Genomic DNA, 21,613 nt, shown 5'->3' with positions numbered 1-21,613 from the left:
CTGCACTATTGATTGATAGAGTAGCGTCAATGATATTTCTCAGTATTACTCTCTTCTTAGAAAGTGCTTATATGTCCGTAAAGTGTTTTTTCACTGAACAAACAAATAAAAGTCTACATTACCCACTAATTATGAGGATTAGTTGTAATGCAGTGCCCATTGTTTACGTACTACAGTAAATATAGCCCGTCACTTACCTCAGTGCATCTAATTCTAAGATATGCATTTCTGACTCCATCCGTTCAGTTGAAAAGGGAAAGACCACACCAGGATAAGCAATGAAGAGTGGTCAAACTCTGCCCATGATGTTGTCTCTGTTTCCCTGTGGACTGATCTAAGCTTTCTAAGCCAAAGTGACCTGAAGAAGTATCCGAAACTTTGCACCAACATATCTGGTCGAGTGAGGCAAATGAGAACTCATACTGCCTTTGCCCTAAACTGAGTAGTTGAAGTCTGAGCTATTGTACCCTTCCTTTCAGCAGGGCCTGTTAGCACAGGTACAGCACTGCTCTTATACCAGATCTCGTAGCTTTTGGGTTAGAGCTGATCTACAGAGATGGAAGATACAAGGGAAAGAAATAATCAGTGGGTCTAGTGGAGTTTAGTGGTATTGCAAACCATTTCCTTTCTTCTGGAACCAAACAGGAGTTATTAAAGTTGGTTGAGGTATCTGGACCTCAGCTTCAAACATCCATCACTTCAAGAGAGGAGGGGTGGGGGGAAGACAGTTACAGATATTAGTTTCATGGAAATAAACTAAATTGAATGTTACTTTCTGATTTGGAGGACTCTGCATTGTGTTTGGAAAGTTTGACCAATTCTGCTTTCCTACACCCAGTCTAATGATAGGAGCAACAAAAGAATTACTACATTGACTGCATTTTGATTTATTATAGCTTATTTCCTGATCTATTAATTTCCTCTTTCTCAGCTATGTCTTTTCCAAATGTCTCAAAAGGGCAGTGAGAAGTACAGATCTGACACTTAGAAGTAACTCCATTCAGTGTACTTTTAAGGAAGGAGAGCACATGTGAAGTAGTTTTTATTTGAGGAAGCAGTAACCATTTAAGAGTTCTTTCAAGAAGTCAGATCGACTTTTAGCATAATCACAAAAAGATTTCAGCAGTATATCACTTTTAATAGCTGCAGCTATTTCTGTCCTTTTCCTAAAATGCTATGCAGTCAGATTTACTTGGTTGGTTCCATCTCTTTACTAAACTGACAGTTTTTTGTGGGATATGGGACTTGTGTTTTCTATTTTAATTTCAAGAAAAGCTGTCCATGCTTGGAAAATACTGGTGGATTGGGTATAGAAATCAGCCACTCAGCCACACCACAAAATGTTTCATTCTCCCCTAGCTTTTTTGTAGTGGTTTCTATACACTGTCATTAAGTTATGTGTTTGACCACTCTTCATTGCTTATCCTGGTGTGGTCTTTCCCTTTTCAACTGAATGGATGGAGTCAGAAATGCATATCTTAGAATTAGATGCACTGAGGTAAGTGAAGGGCTATATTTAGTGGCTGATATTGGCTGGAGTTGCCTTTTTTTTTTCCTGATTTGGTTCCTTTGTTGTTGTCTGCTCTTTCAAAATCAACATAAATTCCTTCAGATGTGCTTTTTGTGCCAGCAGCCTGCCTTCTAAAGGTGCTGAGCGCCCGAATCCACAAGACTTGTGTGCGGAGCAGGCTGAGGTAACAGCATGAATGACTAATATCCTCCTTTTCCTCTTGTCCTTGAGTTTCCTTCGCTGTGGAAGCCAGACCAGAGCTCAGTCCCAGAACTTTAAAAGAAAAGAAGTGCTACAACAAGTTTAATTGTCAAGAAAGTATGCTTGGAATACTTAAAAAATAAAGAACATTTTCTCTGATAATGATATTGGTGTTTTTCCACAAAGTCTTCCTCACTTTGTTGCTGCTCTCTAAGTTTCAAGTAAGGATTCAGCTCTTCAGAGCCATAAAAGAAATGACAGCCCCTAAACTCCCTCCAAGCTTCCCAGAATTTCCTAAGTAAAAAGACCACAAAGAACCAGCAGCATATCCAGTCCCAGAGCTGACTTGTCTAGTTCCTCAGTTTCTAGTGAGAGGGGGCACCTTTGGTCAGTCTTTAAAGTGCTGCAAATCCCAGAGAAGACATGTGGCTCTGAGCTCACTGCAAATTTTCAAAAAAAAACACCAGCTTTGGAACAGGCTTTTTCATCAGAAAGTGTCCAGTTCTTAAAATAGAACTGGTTGACAGAAGATAAGTAGGTTTGATGGGTAACCACTGAATTTTGGTGCACGGTGGGAGAATGAGAGACAATGGAAGAAGAGAAGTTCAGACTACGTGGAAGGAAAAGGCTTTTCCCCATGAGGACAGTCAAGCATTGAAGCAGGCTGTCCAGACAGATTGCGCAGTCACCATCATTGTCTTTTCAAGACAGGCTGGATGAAGCCCTGAGCAACCTCGTCTAATCTCACAGCTGGACCTGCTTTGAACAGGAGGTTGGCCTAGGCATCTCCTGAGGTCTTTTCCGACCTGAATTGTCCTGTGATCCTATGATCCTGGACATGAATCAGATTCTGCCTGTTTTTGTAGTGGTTCTGTGGTAAGTGGACCTCTGAATGTCTGCCTTTGAAGATGCTGGGGCAGCTCCCATACTGGGAATGCTCTAGTACCCAGGGACCCAAATCTGTTGCAGAATTTCTGTAGCGCATACCAAAATTTTGTAAAATTAATCAGGGGGGACTTCTTCATAGATATAGAGGTTGTTTTGTTTTCATTTCTGTTTTGTTTCCAGCTATGCATCATTGGTAGGATGATCTTTGTGCAGCTGCGTAGAGCTCTTCTGTGCCTGTTCTCCAGGGCACTTTGTTCCTGTTACATTTGTGACTATGTGGTCATTTGCACACTGCAATAATTCATGCAGATGTATAGGCGCACCATTTTGAATTAAAATCTGGGGGAATTCCCAACTGTGCTACTGGGGGAGGAGAACAATTTCAGCTGTGGCTTGTGATAGGAGGACATATTAATTCTGTTCTTATTTAAAAAATTTTTTCCTCTATCCCGTTGTGTTTGTCCAGGCTGGAACATAGAAATGCAAAGCACAGTTTGTGCTGTGAGAACTTCATTAAACAAGAGCCCATGTCTTGTCTCTTAGGCTTTTGTTTTAGATTCTTCCTCCTGTTTGCAGCTGATAACAGCTGTCTTTTTTTGCTCCTCTTATTGGAGTTTACACCACTTCTGCCTTTGGTGATTAAAAATAACTATAATTTGGCCTAAGATTAGTGCTCCAATACTTGTGGAGAGATTGTGTGTGAGTCAGTAGAAGTTACACCCACACATCTGAAGGCTGAATGTGGTATTTGGAAAACGGTTTTTGGTGTCTTAGGTGAGAGGAGAGACCTGCCAGCAGCAGATTTGTAGAGGGGGGCAAAGAGGGCCGATTATACAAGAGGCAGAATCTCCTGTCTCCCGAATACTACTGAACTCAGAGGCGTCAGTGGGGGAGGACAGAAAAGCACTGAAAATGTGGAAATGAGTATTCTGTCGTGGGTGCTACAGTGTCTTACACAGTCCTGAAATCACCAGTATGAAATGCCCCAGGTGAGTCTCAAGTCCTGCTTTATTGCTGAAATGCCACAGCTGTTAATGTTTCTTACTCAAGAAAGAGTATGCCATGTTTTCCACATAGCCTGTCAGTCCTAAAATCTCTTAAAAATTCCATTATTTCCACACAAAAGCAAATCATAATATTTTTCCTAACAGGAGTGGGAGAAGGAAACCTTCTTCCAGGCAAGGTTGAAGAGAAATTAAGCATCGTTATTTAGACTCAAGGGATGTCAATTGGATCCAGAGTTGTACGCCTTCCCTCAGGCTTACCTGTATCTTTCCTAACCCTTAGCAAAGCTGCTTTTTCCATGATGACTGGGATCTATTGCTCACTTGTGCAGAACCCTGAAGAGCAACACACCCATCAAAGCCAATGTGTACACTATAACAGCAAAATTGTATGCCATATCCCAGCAGTCTGTGAAATGACTGCTAATACAAAAGGTGGGTGCAGTTTCCCTGTTAGTAATTAACATTCTGAATTACTTGAGGACTGTGTTTATACATACAAAGTCTGCTAGCAACAGAATGCTCCTTTGCTTAGAGCAATGCTTAACATAGATCATCTTCCTCATTTGAAACTGAGATTTCAATTATGAATCAAAGAACTAGGAAGTGACAAATTTGCTTGCCTTGGATAGAAAATTTTAGGTGGTTCCTGCTTCTAAGCCTTTTTTGGAGGAGGTAGATTATCATACACTTAAATGATATGCTGTCACTACTAGCAATAGCATTGTGCTTTTTGTTGGTGTTAAAATAGTGATTTGCAATGAATCTGTACTTAGAGATGCTGTTTCTCTTCTTAAAGTTGATGTATTCTTCCTTTCAGACCAATATAAAGAATATGTTGGCCACTCGATACAGCAGACTTTTTTTTTTTTTTTAGTTTCTTTGTTTCACTGATAACTTGCATTGTACGTTTCTGAATTACTGGCATCTAATATGCAATATGCAAATAATGTGATTTGGAGAAAACCTAACCTTTGAATTTGCAGAGTTAGACATGCAGTATTTTTAAACTTTAGCTAGCTAAGGAAAAAAAAGAAAGATCTCAGTCAAAAACTATCTTTCATAAGAGAAAATTATAGTGATATTGATGGTTTGCCAAAACCTCAAGCAGTGACAAAATCCACAGAGTGTCCTGAAAGAGATGCCTTTGCAAAACCATTCCTTTGCAGATGGCTTAGATTATTGATACTTACAACCACATGACATTATTCGTTCGACTCAGAATTTCGACAAACTCTGTTGATAAAAAATGCAAATTTGTCACACTATCCCAAAATCACAGAGAAAAAAATCACCAAATCCTGCAATTGTTCCTGAGGGTGTTTTATAGGTTAGTAGTTGTTGATTTGGTTACATTGCAACATGACCTAGTGTAAAATATTTTAAGAAAAAGGGAGGAAGGAAGGGAAAAAAGAGCATAACTTTCCTTTGTTGATGTGAACGTTACATTTTAAAGTTTTTCTTGTATATCTGAAACTCCCAGTGCTAAAAGGGGTTTGGGTGAACAAGAAATGCAGGATCAGATGTGAAATCAATAAGTCACTGGGATCCTTCCACAGAATTTTTTTTGCATAGAGGATATGAAATACCATGCAATTCCCTAGCTACACTGCAAATGATGGATAAACAGCCATAGGCATGACTTTTCTGTTTGGGTTATGTAACTGTTCTCAGTGCAAGCTACTTGCAATGGAGACTACATTTGGTCCAAATTCGAGAAAATTATTTTCACCTCATGATTTTTGTCTCTGTGGGAGCTCTATGTGAGGAGTGAAGCCTCTTTCTGTGTTACCTGGCACAAAATATAAAACAGTTACTCTTCTAAAGTGCTCTAAAAGGCCCCAGAAACCAAGGAATCCATCATTACAGCCCGGGATACAACTGTCCTCTGCCTTAAGTCTAAAATCAACAGTTTTCCACCCTCTGCCCCCACGGCTGGATGACTGACAAGTACTTCCCTGAAAAGAACTTTTGTGTACGGGCAACGTTGATTTAATGATGATTAATGCTCCCTGCTTCCCACAAAGGGAAAGCAGAAGCACGTGCTGACTGGCTGAGATACTGATATTATCCTTGGAAGACATTTCCCATGTGGAGCAGAGAGTCTTCTGGAAAGCGACAAAAAGGGGAGTCTCTGTCAGCCCGATTAGAGACTGCCCAGTAATTTTTACTGTACGAGCACTACTCTGCATAATGATATCATATTTGCTGTCACTATAATGATGATCATAAAAAGTGAGCCTTTGTTAGTAATAAATGCCCATATGAAGTCATTCGCAGTTTTGTGAAAATTTCACAATCCATTACATAACCATAATAACAGAATACGAATGATGACAAATACCATAGATTTAACTTTCACAAAGCAGATCTTTCTCATGAAATTTTATTAAAACAGGATTGTCTTTATCATGAAAAGTATCAGAGAAGAAAAGTTAAAGTACATTTATTTTAGCATAAGATGACAAGCAAATGTCCTACGTGCAAGAAGTGATATGCTTTTAAAAATTTCTCATGTTGGAGAGATCAAAGTGTTTTCATTATCTCTACAACAAAATGTGCCAGGGTACATTAGGGTCTATGATTAATTCATTTTGATTGCTTTTATAAGAACGTTTAGTATTTTTGTAGCTAAGATAAATATCAATTCCATTTCAGTTCCACATTGTTCATGAACATACACTGAATCACCAGTCATTTCATGTGGAGAAGAACATGCTTAACATTTGCTATCTCGTGTTTACATCTGTAAATAAATAGACTAAGCTCAATTTGGACTGTTAGTAATGTACAGGAGTTGTGCAGAATTGCTGTTTGCCATGAGCTGTCTGGGGTAAATCCATTCTTCCTGGCAGGATAGTGATGCATTATAAAATGTCCCATCACTGGTGACAGTGGATGAGCCAGGTGAGCTGGTTTTGAGCAAGATGTGGTCCTCTGTTACTCCAAGAGTCAGCAAATGTAAGCTGGCATAACTATGCTGATTTATTGTAACTAGGGCTTTGACCCTGAGACTGGAAAAACACTTGTCTCATTCCTTCCTCCTCTCCAAGACTACTCATGGAAAAAAAATAGCAGAAACCAAACAGCAGAACCTTGCAGGTGAGGAAAGTGGGATGTGAAATTTCAGGAAACTAAGGTTTGTTTGGAGAAAGGGGGATTAAAAATTGGGTCTATAATGGGAAGTAGTCATCTATTCCTGCGTGGCCTTAGCTGCTCCCTAATGCTCTATGGGTGCAGAGCCAGGCTACTCATATCAGAATTTGTACAGTCATTTACTGTAGGAGACATGAACAGTGCAAAGGCAACTCGTGTTCCCACCCTCATTCTTAAATACAGACTTGCCTGTGGTATCTTCTGCGTTTCCACTAGATAGCTGTTTATCTATGCCTCTCAGTCTCTTAATCCTCATATCTATGTGCAATGTTTAATTAATTTTCAATTATTTCCAATGATGTAGTGACACTACTTATAAATGATACACCAGTGAAAGTGATGGATTTGGGCAAATATAATAGCCTGTCAGTCTTCACTAGAAGCTACAATTAAATCAAAAAGATAAGAAAAGATTACTGTAATTATTTTGACAGTGAACTGATAGAAGTTTGCCCAAGTGACACAGACTACAGAGTACAAAATGCCAATTGCTTAGAAACAAGTAAAATACGATATACCATTGTCCCTTTGCTCCTGTAGGACTTTCTGCAGAAGTCACCTCATAGCCTTAATCTGGAAAATCAAGTGACCTATCTCCAGGATCAGGCAAAGATCCATTCAGTCAAAGACTTGTAGAGTCCTTGCTAGGTAAAAAGGGGTCCAGTAGGTAGAGATTAGTTCAGTTCTGGGCTCCCCCGTGCAAGAGAGACTTGGACATACTGGAGCGAGTCCAGCAAAGGGCCTCTAAGATGATTTAGGGACTGGATCATCTCTCATACGAGCAGAGGCTAAGAGGGCTGGGACTGCTCAGCCTGGAGAAGACTCAGGGGGATCTTCTCAATGTGTATAAATATCTGATGGGGGAGGAAAGAGGATGGAGCCAGGCTCTTCTCAGGGGCACCCAGTGACAGGACAAGAGGCAACGGGCAAAATTAGAAATACAGGAAATTGCATTTAAACATAAGAAAAAACTCTTCTACTGTGAGGGTGATTGTGCACTGGCACAAGTTGCCCAGAGAGGTCATGGGGTCTCCATCCATGGAGATACTCAAAACCCAACTGGACCCAGTCCTGAGCAATCTGCTCCAGCTGACCCATCTCTGAGCAATGGGTTAGACTAGACAATCTCCAGAGGTGCCTTCCAACCTTGGCGATTCAGTGAGTCTGCCTCTGACACTTCATGCTCCTTTTTCCCTTCCCTGTAATTTGGGGGTTATGCAGAAGCCAGCTGAGCCACGACTGTCTCCAATTCTAGAGAGTCTTCACAGGATGAGCTGAACATGAGGGCCTCCTTCCTTCCTCTCTGAAAGGAGGTCACTGGCTCCCAGAAGTCCTACATCAAGAAAGCCTGTTTAGGAAAGCACTTACCGATTTGCTTGGCTGTGAGCAGGCTCTTGAGTCACTGAAGACATGGAGGACTTAAAAGAATTACCTAGAATTAAGTTAATGGACAAACATCCTTCTGCGAAAAGATGGACTTAAGTATATAGATAAGTTCTTTCCTCAGCTGGGGTCTTAAAGTGTTCTTGGTGTGATATGTTCAATCTTCTGACCGTGCCTGGGTTCTCAGGGCCTGTGCATTTATTGGTGGGGTTTGGACTGAGTGCCACAGTTGAGATTTATCTGCAATTCCCTTATAAGCAGCTGTGACTACTATGCCCAACTGCACAGGCTGAGTTGTAGATAATTGTTCTTGCAGCATCTGTACTGGCTTCTAATTCATGTCTGGCTTCAAGTAGTTTGATTGATTAAATGCGTGGTTTGGGGAACTGCTGCCATAGAAACCACCAAGCTACCACCACAGCTCAAGAACAACTTGTGTTTCTATTCCTGTTCTCCAAGCCTGGAATTTGCTATCTCTGTGTGCTCTGTAAAGCCCAACTCTGATATTTCCAGAACTTGCCATTAAGTGATCATCTGGTTTGCTTTCTCTGTGAGGAGAAGAGTCCAGGACATCAGGATACCAGGCAAGCCTAGCCGATACCTCACTCTCCTGGGGATCTCTTCTGCTTTTGCATAGTGCTAGATGGGGACCACCCTGGATAGAGACTCTTGAGCCTCACTCCTGAGGCCAGGTTGTGGTTCCAGCAGAAAGCAGACTCTGCTGGAGAAGAGATGTGCAGCAACAAGACACTTAAGTCCTTAGCCCGGTAGCTGGGGCACTTTGTGAGCATGGGGCTGAGCTGCCAAGACTATATCTGTATTTTATATTAGATAACGTCAGAGAATATGCAGAAGTAATTCAGAAAAAGTGACCAGAACTCCTGGACTTGTTCATCCCAGCCAGGTTCCCTAGGCATTTGCTAGATAAAAGTGGCTTCACCTTCATAGATGCTTCTGCCTGGAGTTGCCTGACTGCAATGCTTAGAGAGGGCTTTGGTTTGTGTGATGTTTTGCGTATGTGCTTCTCAAGCCCTATCTTTCATTTTGCAGTGCTTAAAATATTCCTCTCCCTCCCAAACCTGTAGGAATGCAGAGATATGATGACGAATAGATTGACCAAAACAGGCTAAACTGAAGTCTTCCTCACTTTTTTACTATGGACTCTAATCTTGTTATCTCTATTCTGCCATCCACACACATGGACAATAATGCATGGAGATGTAAACAGTGCTTTAAGGCTATGCAGATGGAGATGGCTTTTGAAAACTTGTCGTATACTAAATACTCTGCCTCTTTCAGGACATTCTGGCACTGAATGCTGCAATCTCTGCCCTGCTTGCCAAAATGAGTGCTAAAGAGAATGAAAAAGGATTAGGGAAGCATCAGTTTTCATTCTTTATTATATTATCAGCATGTACTTACAGTAGATTTAATATATAGACAGCAGACTATGCATAGGGTATAGTTTTCAAGACTTAGTGCATAGCAGTAAGGGTATTTGTCACAGCAATTGTTGGTGTCTTAGTTAAAGTGTCCCTAAAATTCTGCAAAGACCGCATTCTTAAGCATATTTCTTTAGTCTGTAGGGAATGGAGAATTAAGCATTTCAATGGAGCTGAAAAGTTGAATGTAAAATCTTTTGTTTCCCTTCAATTATTGTCCCTTCAAGAATTACTGCAGATAGTTCATTGTAACTTACCCTACTGATTTTCTGAGCCCATATGAAACCCAAACACGACTAAGTTAACATGCAGATTGCATTACCACTTCCACGAGAGGGTGGTCACACTACAGCGAGATGGAGGTCATGATTTGGTTGAGGTTCTTAGTTTGGGGTAACTAGCTGTGTTAAATGGCCCTTTAATATTAGAATTCCAGTCCAATAAACCCTTTTCTGACAAAAAAAAAAGAGGGGTGACAGTTGCAACCTGACATTACTTACTGTTGAAAGGAAACCTGTATACATTCTCCATAGCAAACAGTGCGCAAGCTGAAAATAGAAGACTCGCATCTTGCCCTGAATTAGCAATGAAATACAGTTGGGAATTGATTGTTGCTGAATCTGACCTTTGGCTGCTGGCAGACCAAAACTGTTAAGACATTAATTTATGTTCCAATGATGTTGAGCTAGATTTATAAATGCGGTTATGTGCCTAAAGATGAAGAGAAAGGCAGGCAACAGGATTTGCCAATGCACTTTGTGGCACCTAAATACCTTTGTCCCACCAACAAGCCAGTGTGTGGATGGACACCTTTTGTGTTTGAGATGCTTTTTAAAACAACTCAAAGCGACTAAATGTAAAGGTGTGCAGAATGCTAAGGGGGTTTCATCACTAGAAAATTACTCAGGCTGCAATTCACCAAAGATTTTAACTTCTAAAATCTCTTGGAATTTCCCTCTGTATGAAAACAGCAACCACTAGTTAACAGAATCAAAAGCGTCAGTAGAAACACACCAGACAACTGTTTTGTCATGTCCCATGTTGGTGATGACTTATTTCTAAAGGATTTATGGTACTTCATAGGAACATTCTGCCACCAGACTCTTATTTTCAGAAAGCAAGTGAACACTCTTCAGTGTAAGAACCACTTCTTACCTAATGGCATTTCTGATCTGTGTGCCAAGAAAATTTTTCATGTAATGTTATTATTTGGTCGATCCGAGAGGCCTCAACCAGACCGAGATGCCTTTGAAAGAAATTTGTTACAAACCCATCGTAACAAAACAGTCTCTGTCCCAAAGAACTTGCAGCTGTATTTAGGGGTGGTGGCAGGCAGTGACACCATTACCCACGCCCTGAGCTGGCTGCGTGTATAGAACCTCTGGTCCAGAAGCCTTTGGCCAACACTGTGCTGAAACTAGTGAGCCCTGCTGCATGCAAGCGGAGTGCCAGAGCGCCATGCTCAACCTGACACCTACCGTCTGCTCCAAATTCTGGCCAGCCTGCGGTATGAGCGGGGATGGCAGAAGGTCTCTGTGCTCCATCCGCAGACACATGCCCTAAGGCTCCAGGTCTGCAAGGGTGGTGCAGACCCGTCACTTCAGACTTGTGAAAAATTTCATCAAAACAATTAAGAGTGCCCTTGTATAACTGTTAGAGTATCATGACCTAAATAAAACAGACAAACCAAGGAAGTGCTTGCTTCTCCAGCACGCAGGCACACGGACATTAAGGATTTGAGCCTGCAATTTGATAAGCAGCCAGGTCCTCATCAGAGAAAAGAGACAAATTTGGGTACTTAGCATGTAAGCAGTTGGGTGGAAAGAAAACTTGATTTTGATGTGCTCTTGTTATGAAATTGCTCCTTATTTCTCCAGGCTTTAATTCTCTCATCCTCGGTCTAACAAACAAAGTAGGATATTCAGCAAAGATTGTATTGTTAGGCTTGCACGTATGTGTAGTAATTCAGGGTTACCAAATTGATTTGTTGTTGCAGTCGTGGATAAAGGCAGGCAGGATCTCCCCGTATCGCATTTGAGAAGTATCATGTTTATCTGCTTTTGCAATACAGCAAATAGTTGTGCTGCTTTTCTGAGTCATCACAACACCACCAAATGAATAATATTAGCAAATGCACTTCCCAAAAGGGCTGAAGTGCAGATTCCCTCTTGACAAGGCACCTTGTGGACTTTCTTCTGATTATTTTAGTCTTGTAGTTACACGGGCTGAACCTGCAGTTACAGAGATGAAAGTAGCAAGCTTCAGCTTTCTGCCCTGCTTAAAATGAAGGCATGAGGCTGGATATTGCCTTTCTGCAGACTTGGGCAGAGCGCTCTGATTCTGCTGCAAAACTCAGAGGTTAGATGTCAGAGCTACCTTATCCTGTAAACTCAGCTAAGAAAGAGCTGCATTTCCTGACATACTCTTTTCCTTCTTTTTAAGGACTTAGTACTTTTTCAATAAAAATAAATTTAATTTGTGGCTACATTTCAGCTCCATTGGTTTGATGGTATAAGTGGAGCAATACCAGCTTTGGATTTAGAGCAGTCGTGTGGCTGAGTCTCTCTGTGCAGCTTTCATGTGGTCGGGTGAGACATTCTTAGAATCCCCAAACATTTTTGAAGATCCTAAACTGGAGACATTCACAATTCTTCCCTCCCTTTCTACCATTAATCCTTCATGTTTTAACAAGCACTGAAGTTAATACAGCCTACCCTCTTTCCTGTCACACTGGGCCCCCCTCCCTCCTTTCTTTCTCTTGAATAAAGCAATCTGTTCTTTCCAGTCCGTACTCTTGTAAATCAAAGGGATAGATGTCGACACACACCATAACCAAGTATAAACTTCCTTTTTTTAATTAAACAGGATTCTGACATTTGGTTTGAAGAAGTGTTTTTTTGGTTTTATTTATTTTTTTAAATATGTGAAGGATGTCAACTGCTTTTATTTTATTTTTAGAAGACAAATTTTGTATGGTACCACAATAATCTCTAGCACAAAATATTTCAGATTCTATTTCGTAGTTGAATAGGAAGAGAGTTGGGGAGAGCAATACAGAAGTCTTGGCATTTAAAGCTTTTAGAATTAAGAGTTAACTTCTTTGGTAAAGGTTTCCGTACACATAAATCATGTTTTAGGTACCTTTTCAAATTTAATTGGGAAAAATAGTAATTCTATTGCTATCCTCTCTGCCGTTTGCTTATTGCTATTAATTATACTTAGACTTTTATGTGAAACACAGAAATATCCAGATTCATAATAGCTGATACTAAAAATAAGCAAGACTCTTGGAAGGAACATAGTCTCTATTTCAGTGTACAAATCCAGGTATCTCAGTAGCCAGGGCAAAGTCACCCTAGAATTGCACCACCTTTTGTGGTGCAAAAAGGATGTAATAGGGCACTCAGCCAGACAAACCAGTGTTCAGATCTGATACCGGTACTTTCCATGCTGATTCTCAGTCCTTGGCCTGGCAGGAAAAAGGGGCTTTATTTAGTAACTCAGTTGCTGTTTTGTTTCTAGATGATGATTTTAATCCAACTTTACAGTTGAGGTATATCATCCGTATGTGTTCTGGGGCCACATATAAGTGTGTGTGGCAATGCAAGCATGAGGAGATGGTCTCCTGATTGCCTGGTCAGAAGAAGGTAGGGCAGCTCTCAGAGGGACTGGGAGTGCTTAGACTCTTTAAATGCTGTTCTTGATGAGAAGGAGTGAGAGCAAAAGGTTATGAGTAAATTGTACATGTACTTTTCGCCTTTGTCTTTGTTTGTTTATTCCTCAGGAGGGCAGGCATAGGTGATCAGACGTCCAGTTCCTATTCTTCAGTTCCTATGGATAAAGGACTGTGAGTTTGGCACTTTTTCGTGGTTCTAGCTAAGTGAGAGTACCACAGCTTTGTCCCTCTGCTCTCAGTCCCTCTAAGCCAAGTCCCTCAAGCGTGGAAAAGGATCTGCCTCTTCATGTCAGCTGCAGTTAATTTTATTGCCCGCTGTTGTCTGTGTTAGACTGGCCTATAGTAGCATGCCACAGACTGTAGTGCTTTTTCACATGTGTTTGCTCAGCTAGAAAATCTACCCAGGAGTTTCCTGTGTGCCTGCTGCAATATAACCTGGTATTTTGGAGTCTAGAAATGCCTGTGAACTCCTCAGATCACTTCTTCCCACTGACCAAGTATTGTTTTGAGATCCATCTGGTGTCAAGCGTAGGCATATGGCACCAGTATGGCAGCGCTGCCTACGGGGGTGGTTGCCTGCAGAAGAGGTCTCGCTGAATGCAGTAGTCGTTGCCTATTGAAAGTCATTATTGTTTAGCACCCAGGTCTTTGTGAACTTGTTCAACTGGTGGCTGGGCAGAGTGCCATCCGAATCTACGGACACGAGCACAGACAGCTGAGTCTCTGGGGCCTTACACACATCAGATGTGGGTACTGAGGTCAGGCTTCTCAGTAAGGAGAATCTAAATGACTGTCTGTCCCGAGCATGTGTATCTGTGGTTGAAGGGATATGCCGTCATTAATCCAAATCTGGGCCAGATTAAGCTTCTAAAATAAAAACCAGCTCTGCCAGCCACTTGAAGAGGGCTCGGGGCCTGTTTGAATTGAGTGCATCAGCGGGGAGGGAGGTAGGAGGCAGAGGCAGCTGAGCAAAGTCACCACCCCCTTACCCCTATAGCGCTTCTCTCCATACGGGCTGAGACGATTTGACAGCTGCCAAAACAGAGGGCCGGGGTGTGCTGCCTTCGTCCCTTCAACTGCAGGGCCTCTCCAAGGGCTGGGCAACACTTATGTTTCTGAGGCCAGCCCTCTCTTCGCCATGACAAGAGCACAGAGATTTCATGCTTTGTTTCTTAGTTACATTTTCAGCGTGGTTCTTGTAACAGCTGGGAGCAGGAGCTTTAGCATTCAGGGAGCGGGATCGCCCGTTTGCCAGACAAAAATCTCAGGTTTACCAGCCTGGGCCTGGCTCCCCCTTTTGCCTGGGCAGTGCTCCCACCTGGAGCGAACTCAGGCTCGCTCATTTAGCCCTTTGAGAGCTGCTCACCTCCGCGGACAGGCAGAGCATGCACAGGGGATGAGGCAGCAGCACGGGCATGGTGGCACTCACCAGAAAGCCATCACCAAGATACAGGAGTAGAAAATCTGGGTGGAAGATCACAAAGCCAGAAGTACCAGAAATACTTTAGTAGGGTTGCTGACAAAGCTAAGGAGAGACAGAGGAAGCTAAATCCAGTAGACTGTATTTGCATAGAGGGAGAAAACACCAGAGCATTAAGCTAAAGTGAATAATTAAATGATTCACTGCACAGCGCAATTCAGAGAAATGAAGGTGGCCAAACACTGGGGTTTGCCTGTCTCTTGCGGGTCCTGTCAACTCGCAGACACAGATGCTCTGTGGCACCCATAAAAAAATAACGCTGGCAACCTCCTATTCTAAATGCCGCTTTTATACTGTGGACACTAAACTCCCTGTGGAATTGCCTTCCAACATGATCCCTCTTACATTTCTTTATGCACTGTTGCCATATACTATGAAACTAGCTGCTTCTGTCCTCTGCAACGGGTAACTAAGCACCTACAGTGTATAAGATATGCCTAACTGAAAAACTGGGAAGCTTTACGGTCGTTATTTAGTGCCGTGAGATTTCCCTAGAAAGGTGTGGTAGAAGTGCGAAGAGGGATACGCTGTTATTTTAAAACCTGACCATACGCTGGTTCCTCCCCCTTTGAAGTCAGTGGCAAGACTCTGTTTTAGAGGAGCAAGACTGCTTGAATTGGCAAACAAGAGGCAGCCTGGAGGCAGAAGAGGCTTACAGGGAATGGTTTCTGCTGCTCTCCTTGAGCACAGAGCTGTTCAGACAGACTGGAGACCTGTCTGCCGCTCTCTCCCATTAAGGCTAAGAAATGAATGCTTTTAAAGTTGTTAAATGAATGGGCTGGATCTTAACAGCCCTTTCTCATCTGAGTGCTGCCATTAACTTACAGAAAATAATCACTGTATTAAGTGCTATGGAGTGGAGTCCTTAAATTGTTAAATTCTAATATTTGACAGAAGTTTTTCCTCACTAGAAAAATAATATTGACATAATTAAAAGGATGTGAACATTTCATCAGCTGAAGAATGCAAGTTACTTTGGAGCAATACGTAAAACTAGAAGCAGCGCAGAGGCCTTAAGTCCGTGTCATGTCTGTAGGTTATTTTTGAACTTTATGAAAAACACACTTTAGCAGTTTATATCCTGACCATTCAACTGTATTCTGGGATTCTGAATTCAAAAACGTGCTAACCATGAAAACACAACATTTAAAAATACACTGTCCACTTGGTTTCTTTGCCCTGCTTCAGAGTCTCCCAAGTTCGTTTCGGACAAACTGAGAACTTTGTTGTGGAATGACTGTTTGAATTGGGGTTTCTTAAAATACATGCGGAGCCTTGTAGCTGCTGTGGGGTGTACACAGTGGTGGAGCTGTACTATTTTAAAATCATCTGGTTATTTCACTTCATGTAAGAATATCTGTCAGCTTAGTTATAAGGAATGAGAGGGGTTGATTAAAACAACTCACGAAGCAATTAAACAAAGAGATAAAATGTAGAACATGTGCTGTAGGGTAGTTTTAATTATAACGTATGGGGGATCTGTGGAAACCGGATGGCAGCTGCATTGTATCTGAGTTTTAAGCCCCTCTTAGCAGTACCGAAGTCCTGTTGCTCAGAGGTGGGTTTTCTTATCTGTAAAGCTAATAGGTCCTTTGGAAATGGTGTTTGGAAGCTACCTTTTGTTGCTATGACTGACCATAGTGTAATTACTATGCTCAAGTGCTTAGATAGATATGGACTAAAATAGGCAATTATGTATACTAATCATCTAGTCATTAGATACTAGCCTATATAACATCAGAGAAATGTATGCAAAAGCTTTAGTCAAGAAGGGAAGGGATCAAAGATGTCAAGTGAACAGCCATGAGAATCCAGAGAGAATGGGGAAGAAAAAAAGGTAGTGGCAGCTTATTTCATTGTCTTGGCGGTCTTATTAGGCCAAAAAAACAGTACTGAATATACTGCTGTATGCTAGAAGTATGTCTACTAAGTTAATTTAGCATATAATCTGGCTTTAAACAATAGATATCAGGCAGCCACATGAATTCAGTAAAGACTATTTAAACTTCACATTTTGCTTTATTCTTATTAACCTAGTTATAGACATCAAGAGTTAGCATAATTACTTCTAGCCATACCAGAAGGGGTTTTAAATCTCTGGTGTAAGAGTTCAAACCAGTCTCTAGCCACTAGAAATCAGGATGAGGAGCAGTAAGGAAAGAAGACGACACATCTGCCCACGTCAAAGTTTTTACAACCCCATCCACTCCTGCCAGAGACAGGGTCGTCAGCTACGTAGACATTGGGTCTAGTTCAGCTTCGCAGCTCCTATGTTCCCAATTCAACAAAGTTTACTTTGCAATGCTTTTTATGCAACTGAAATAAGGTAATTTAGTTAACCCTTTGTCACTGAGTAATATGGGTTCACACATAAGAACATCATCACTTCAAAATATCCAGTCATTAAACTATAACAAAGATTTGTTACCAAAACTCATTGGAAACAGCCAGAAAATGAATTTTTAAGAATGTGACCACTAACAGTGAATTTAACTTTCTGACTGTAATTGCCACAGCAGTTCAAGTCTTGCTGTGTGACTTGTAAGCATCACTAAGACTGCCCATGAAAAAATGACATTTGCTTCTGTTTGCAAACTGTCTTTATTAGTATGTGAATTCTCAGGAAATTCTATGAATACTGTAACTTTTGCTTTCCAATTTGCATAAAACAAAGACATAACATCCAGGACCAATTATATAAAAATGGGAAGTAATTCCTTAGAAAGAGGATGGAGGACTTGAAGGAGTTACAGCTTGTTGCTCTTGGCTGTAGCTTGTTGGCACATGAAGGTGCTGCGGACTGTTCCCTTGAGGACTTCAGATGTTGTATGTTATTTTAAAGAGACTGGAAGGCGGTAGTTGGGATAGATACCCATCTCCGTACTGGCTTGTGGGGCACTCTACCAGATAGCCAGGGTAACCGTTACACCGGTCTGGCTCCTCAGCATCCCCAGCTAAAGTAAATGTACAAAGGCAACTCAGCTGTCATTAAAATGAGGAAAAGCTCATTTCTGCTCAGTGTAAGGAAAAGTGTGATTCCCTTTGCTATTAGAAGAGGACCTCTCTGTAGCAGAGAAATCAGTCATCGATCCAACAATGAGACATGGCTTGTCAGCTGATGCTCTCAAGGCAGCACACCTTGAGGTGAACTTTGGAGGGTCTCTCACAAACTCACCTCAAATTATTTGAGAGTTAAAAGCTAGAAGAGCAATAGGGGAAGAGCTCTCCCTGATGGGAAATCATGGACCAGGATGCCAACCTCTGTTGGGTTGGTATCTGGTTACTTGAAGTTCTCACTTTTGGAAATGAAATTAAGCACTTCCCCATCACTCTCATGGAGAGGTTATCTCAGGTTTTTAGCATCATGCTAAGACTCATCCTCTGGTGCATATTTTCCCTAGGACCAATGGAACAACACATTTTAGAGTCAAAATTAGCTCTTTGCATGTGTCCTCTTGGCTTTAGCAGAATTACTGGTGTGCAAGGAATATGAATAGAGCTCATACAGTGATTTCTAAAATACAAAATGCTAATTACAATATGCTTCCTTACGGAGATAATTGAAGATGACTGACCATGTAAGCCCTCTCTTCTTCTCTACCTGTTTTACTCCAGTCCTCCGTGATGTCTGTCTGTTTTGCCCGCTTTCACCCAAACCTGGTCGTTGGTGGAACATACTCTGGCCAAATTGTCTTGTGGGATAATCGCAGTCACAGGCGCACTCCTGTTCAGAGAACTCCCTTATCTGCTGCTGCTCACACGGTAAGGATAAAAATCACCTCCTCCTTTCTTTAGAGGAAATGGTCAGTGGGGAAGTGGAGCTGTCTAGTTGTGTCTACAACGCTGGTTGCCACAGAGATGAAAACATAAGTGTGGCCCTTGAAGGGAAAGAAATAGATAAGAGAGATGTACAACCACCTCCTGTAACTGCTTAACCATCACACTTCATACGGTCAGGTCAGGAGATTATCCTCATTTCCAAGGAAGAGGGCAGGATCAATTACAACACTTGAGTGAGGCACCTTTGTGCCAGCACAGTGGCACTGTGACTCTTGCTCTCCATTGCCTGTAAAGAGAGCCAGCTCACTACAGGGACTGTGCGTCTGTCAGTCCAGCATGGCAGGCAATTTGAATCATTTATGTTGTCTTGTTGTACACGAGTTTCTCTTTTGAACCAGATTAGGCACCTACGGTGGTCTCAGTGGAGTCCTGTAAGTAGGCACTGGTGCCCTTGAAAAGAGTGGGGCAGTTTGCTTCTGTTTTCCAGTAGAGCAATACATAAATGCCTGTCATGGTCTCCTACTCCAGACAGGGCCATAGGGCAGAGCTTTCACAGTGAGGGGGAGTTTGTTTCAATAGAATGATGTGGAGGAGCATTTTGCCAACACACACAGATACCTGCCGATATACTGATGGTGGCACAGGGCTCCGGTGATGTCTGGGAGATACACAGGCAGAGCAGTAGCACAAAATGCCTGAGAAGGAAGAGAGTTTTTCTGTGATACAAAGATGATGTTGGTGGTAGAAGACTCTCTTACATTGCAAAGTACTCATATTGTGCTGGAGGAAGAGACAAGCCTGGATTGCCTGCTAAAGTGTCCTCACTCTGCTATGGCGCTGACCTCCAGTCCATCCTGCACTCAGATGTTGTGCAATCTTGAGCTCTCCTCTTCCAGAGTTTGGGCTCAGGCAGCCTGTTCATAAGAGCTGGAAGGTGTACTCTGTGGATGGTAAACATATCTCATCTTGGGAGTGGGCTTGAGACCATTCCTGAGTGGGAAGCGGAAAAGAAAATACAGGCTGAAACGAGGAGAAAAATTTAATAGTATTATATAAGAATGCAGAAAAATGCAGATTTCCTGCAACATAAGAAACTGAACTACACAAAGCACTCTGAGAAATAAGATAATAATCTTGTTCTAGCAGAGCGAAGGATCAGACAAAGTGATAGGTCTTTTGCACCTCCAGCTTTTACAATTCTGCGATTCTTATCTTTGGAATTTGCAGATCAAGGTTCAGCTTTTAGTTGGCTGTGACAACATAATCCCTGATGTTAAAAGACAACTCTAGAAGCCATGCCACATGAATTAATGCAAAAGATTCAGCATGGGGCCAGTATTATGATGGCAAGTCTCTTATATTAAAAAATGACAGGTGTGCACAGATATGCTTAGTGGGCCAGGCAGTACAAATATTGTTCCCTAAGTTTCCACTATCATGAATGTTGATGTAATAATCTCATGATATGTGCCATGGGTTGCAACGTCAACATTGCTTTTCATTTCCCTAATGTTTTTGCTCATTTTGTTACCAGTAATGTTGTTCAATCTGCATGAAAAGAAACAGTCTCTCTTGGAAGTGCAATTTAGAGATGTAGCAGACCAGAAAACTAGTGGCAAGAAGCTGACTATCACTGAAAATTGAACAACTGGGACTCCAAATCTAGCGGAAAAGAAAAGATTAATGGGAAGTAATTTGTTTACACTCAGAAAAGGTTAAAGACAAAATTGTACCTCCTGGAATTATATATTAAACTAGTTTTATTATTGCAATAGAACAATATGTGATGTTTTGCTTTTGACAAATATAAATAAATGACTTTCAGTTGCGGATGGGCACTTTATGTGCTGTCATGGATTGGTATAAATAAGAGTTTACACAGTCTAATGTGAGGAAGCATGATGTTTTTAAGGAGTGATCCAATTTTACAATAAAAGAGTGCTTACTTTATGTTCATATATAGAAATCACTGTAAACGAAGTCTTGGTTGCAAAAGTCTGGCTTGAATCCTAGCTGCCAAGAGAAAAAAAAAGATTAAATTAGACAACTGCTGTAGCAATGTTGCTTTATGTACTGCTAGATACATGAGTTGAATAGTCATTTTTTAATTTGAACTTATGCCATATGTGAAAAAAGGATTTTTCTCTTTTCTTTCTCTCGCTTTGTTTATTTGAAACAGATAGAGTGTATCGTTATCACTGACTTAAACCTCCCTGAAGTTTAGTATCACTGATTGCCCCCTGGATTCACCAGGAAAGAGAATTCTACCCGCAGCTTACTCACTAATTTCCTTTCACACCCACCACACATCTGCACTTGGGACAACAGGAAATTTTTATTAAGACAAAGCCCTTTTGCATGATGATTTCATTTCCAAAATAAATAAAAGCAAGCTGGCAGCAACCCTTTGAAAGGAAGGAGCCTGTTTAGACTTTCTGTTACATACAGTTGGTTGTCTTTTTCATCCATTTTCCTTACGTCTTTTCATTTCTGCCGTGAGTTTTATTGTGCATGAAATTGATGGCTGGTAGCCCTGATTAAAGCCAGACCTGGCACACTGAGGTGCTGCTGGAGAGACATGGCTCGCTTTCTCCCTCCCCCGTAAATATTTTAGATACTCCGCTGCTTGTTTTAGCTTCCTCCCGCCCACTCTGTCCCTGTCTGTTTGCACTACTGGAGGTCAAACGCCCATGAAAAAATAGTCCTATGCTTATTTCTCACATCAGTATGTGCTAATCATGTTTAGCACTGGGGTCATTAGCTCACCACCAAGCGGCAAGAAGGTCCATCGTACGAGGGTAATAGTGTGAGATACATGAGGGACAGATTGGGGTCCATTTCATGATGTGGGGGAAACCAGGTGCCTGACAATCTTGAGAGAAAGAGAAAAGTCAGCATCAGAATGGACCTTGCGACTTACTGGTGCGTACAGGTGGCCTTCAAGCACAAGGTACCATTTCGGCAGCAATTGCTGAGTCCTTCTTTGGTGTGTGCACACACACGCTGTGCATTCAGATGCTGCCCTTTTTGCACTTAGGGAAGGGGCATTTACTGGGCCCACTCAGGTATCGAACCTGAGAGCTAGCCAGTGCT

The 21,613-nt window shown here is 41.6% G+C and overlaps 1 protein-coding gene across 7 annotated transcripts in view; it reads left to right on the top strand.

Moving 5' to 3' along the window:
* The window catches only part of DYNC1I1 (dynein, cytoplasmic 1, intermediate chain 1), a 180,401-nt gene that overhangs the window by 108,926 nt on the left and 49,862 nt on the right, over nucleotides 1-21,613 (top strand). For all 7 annotated transcript variants that reach the window (XM_009330501.1, XM_009330497.1, XM_009330499.1 and 4 more), the window contains one exon: nucleotides 18,356-18,502. In XM_009330501.1, the coding sequence (XP_009328776.1) occupies nucleotides 18,356-18,502 (147 nt within the window). The remainder of the gene's footprint in view (nucleotides 1-18,355; nucleotides 18,503-21,613) is intronic.

The sequence above is a fragment of the Pygoscelis adeliae genome, unplaced genomic scaffold, assembly GCF_000699105.1.
Source record: "Pygoscelis adeliae isolate BGI_AS28 unplaced genomic scaffold, ASM69910v1 Scaffold27, whole genome shotgun sequence".
NCBI classification, from domain to species: domain Eukaryota; kingdom Metazoa; phylum Chordata; class Aves; order Sphenisciformes; family Spheniscidae; genus Pygoscelis; species Pygoscelis adeliae.
The sequence above is the reverse complement of the archived record's forward strand: the minus strand, read 5'-3'. Positions and strand labels throughout refer to the sequence as shown.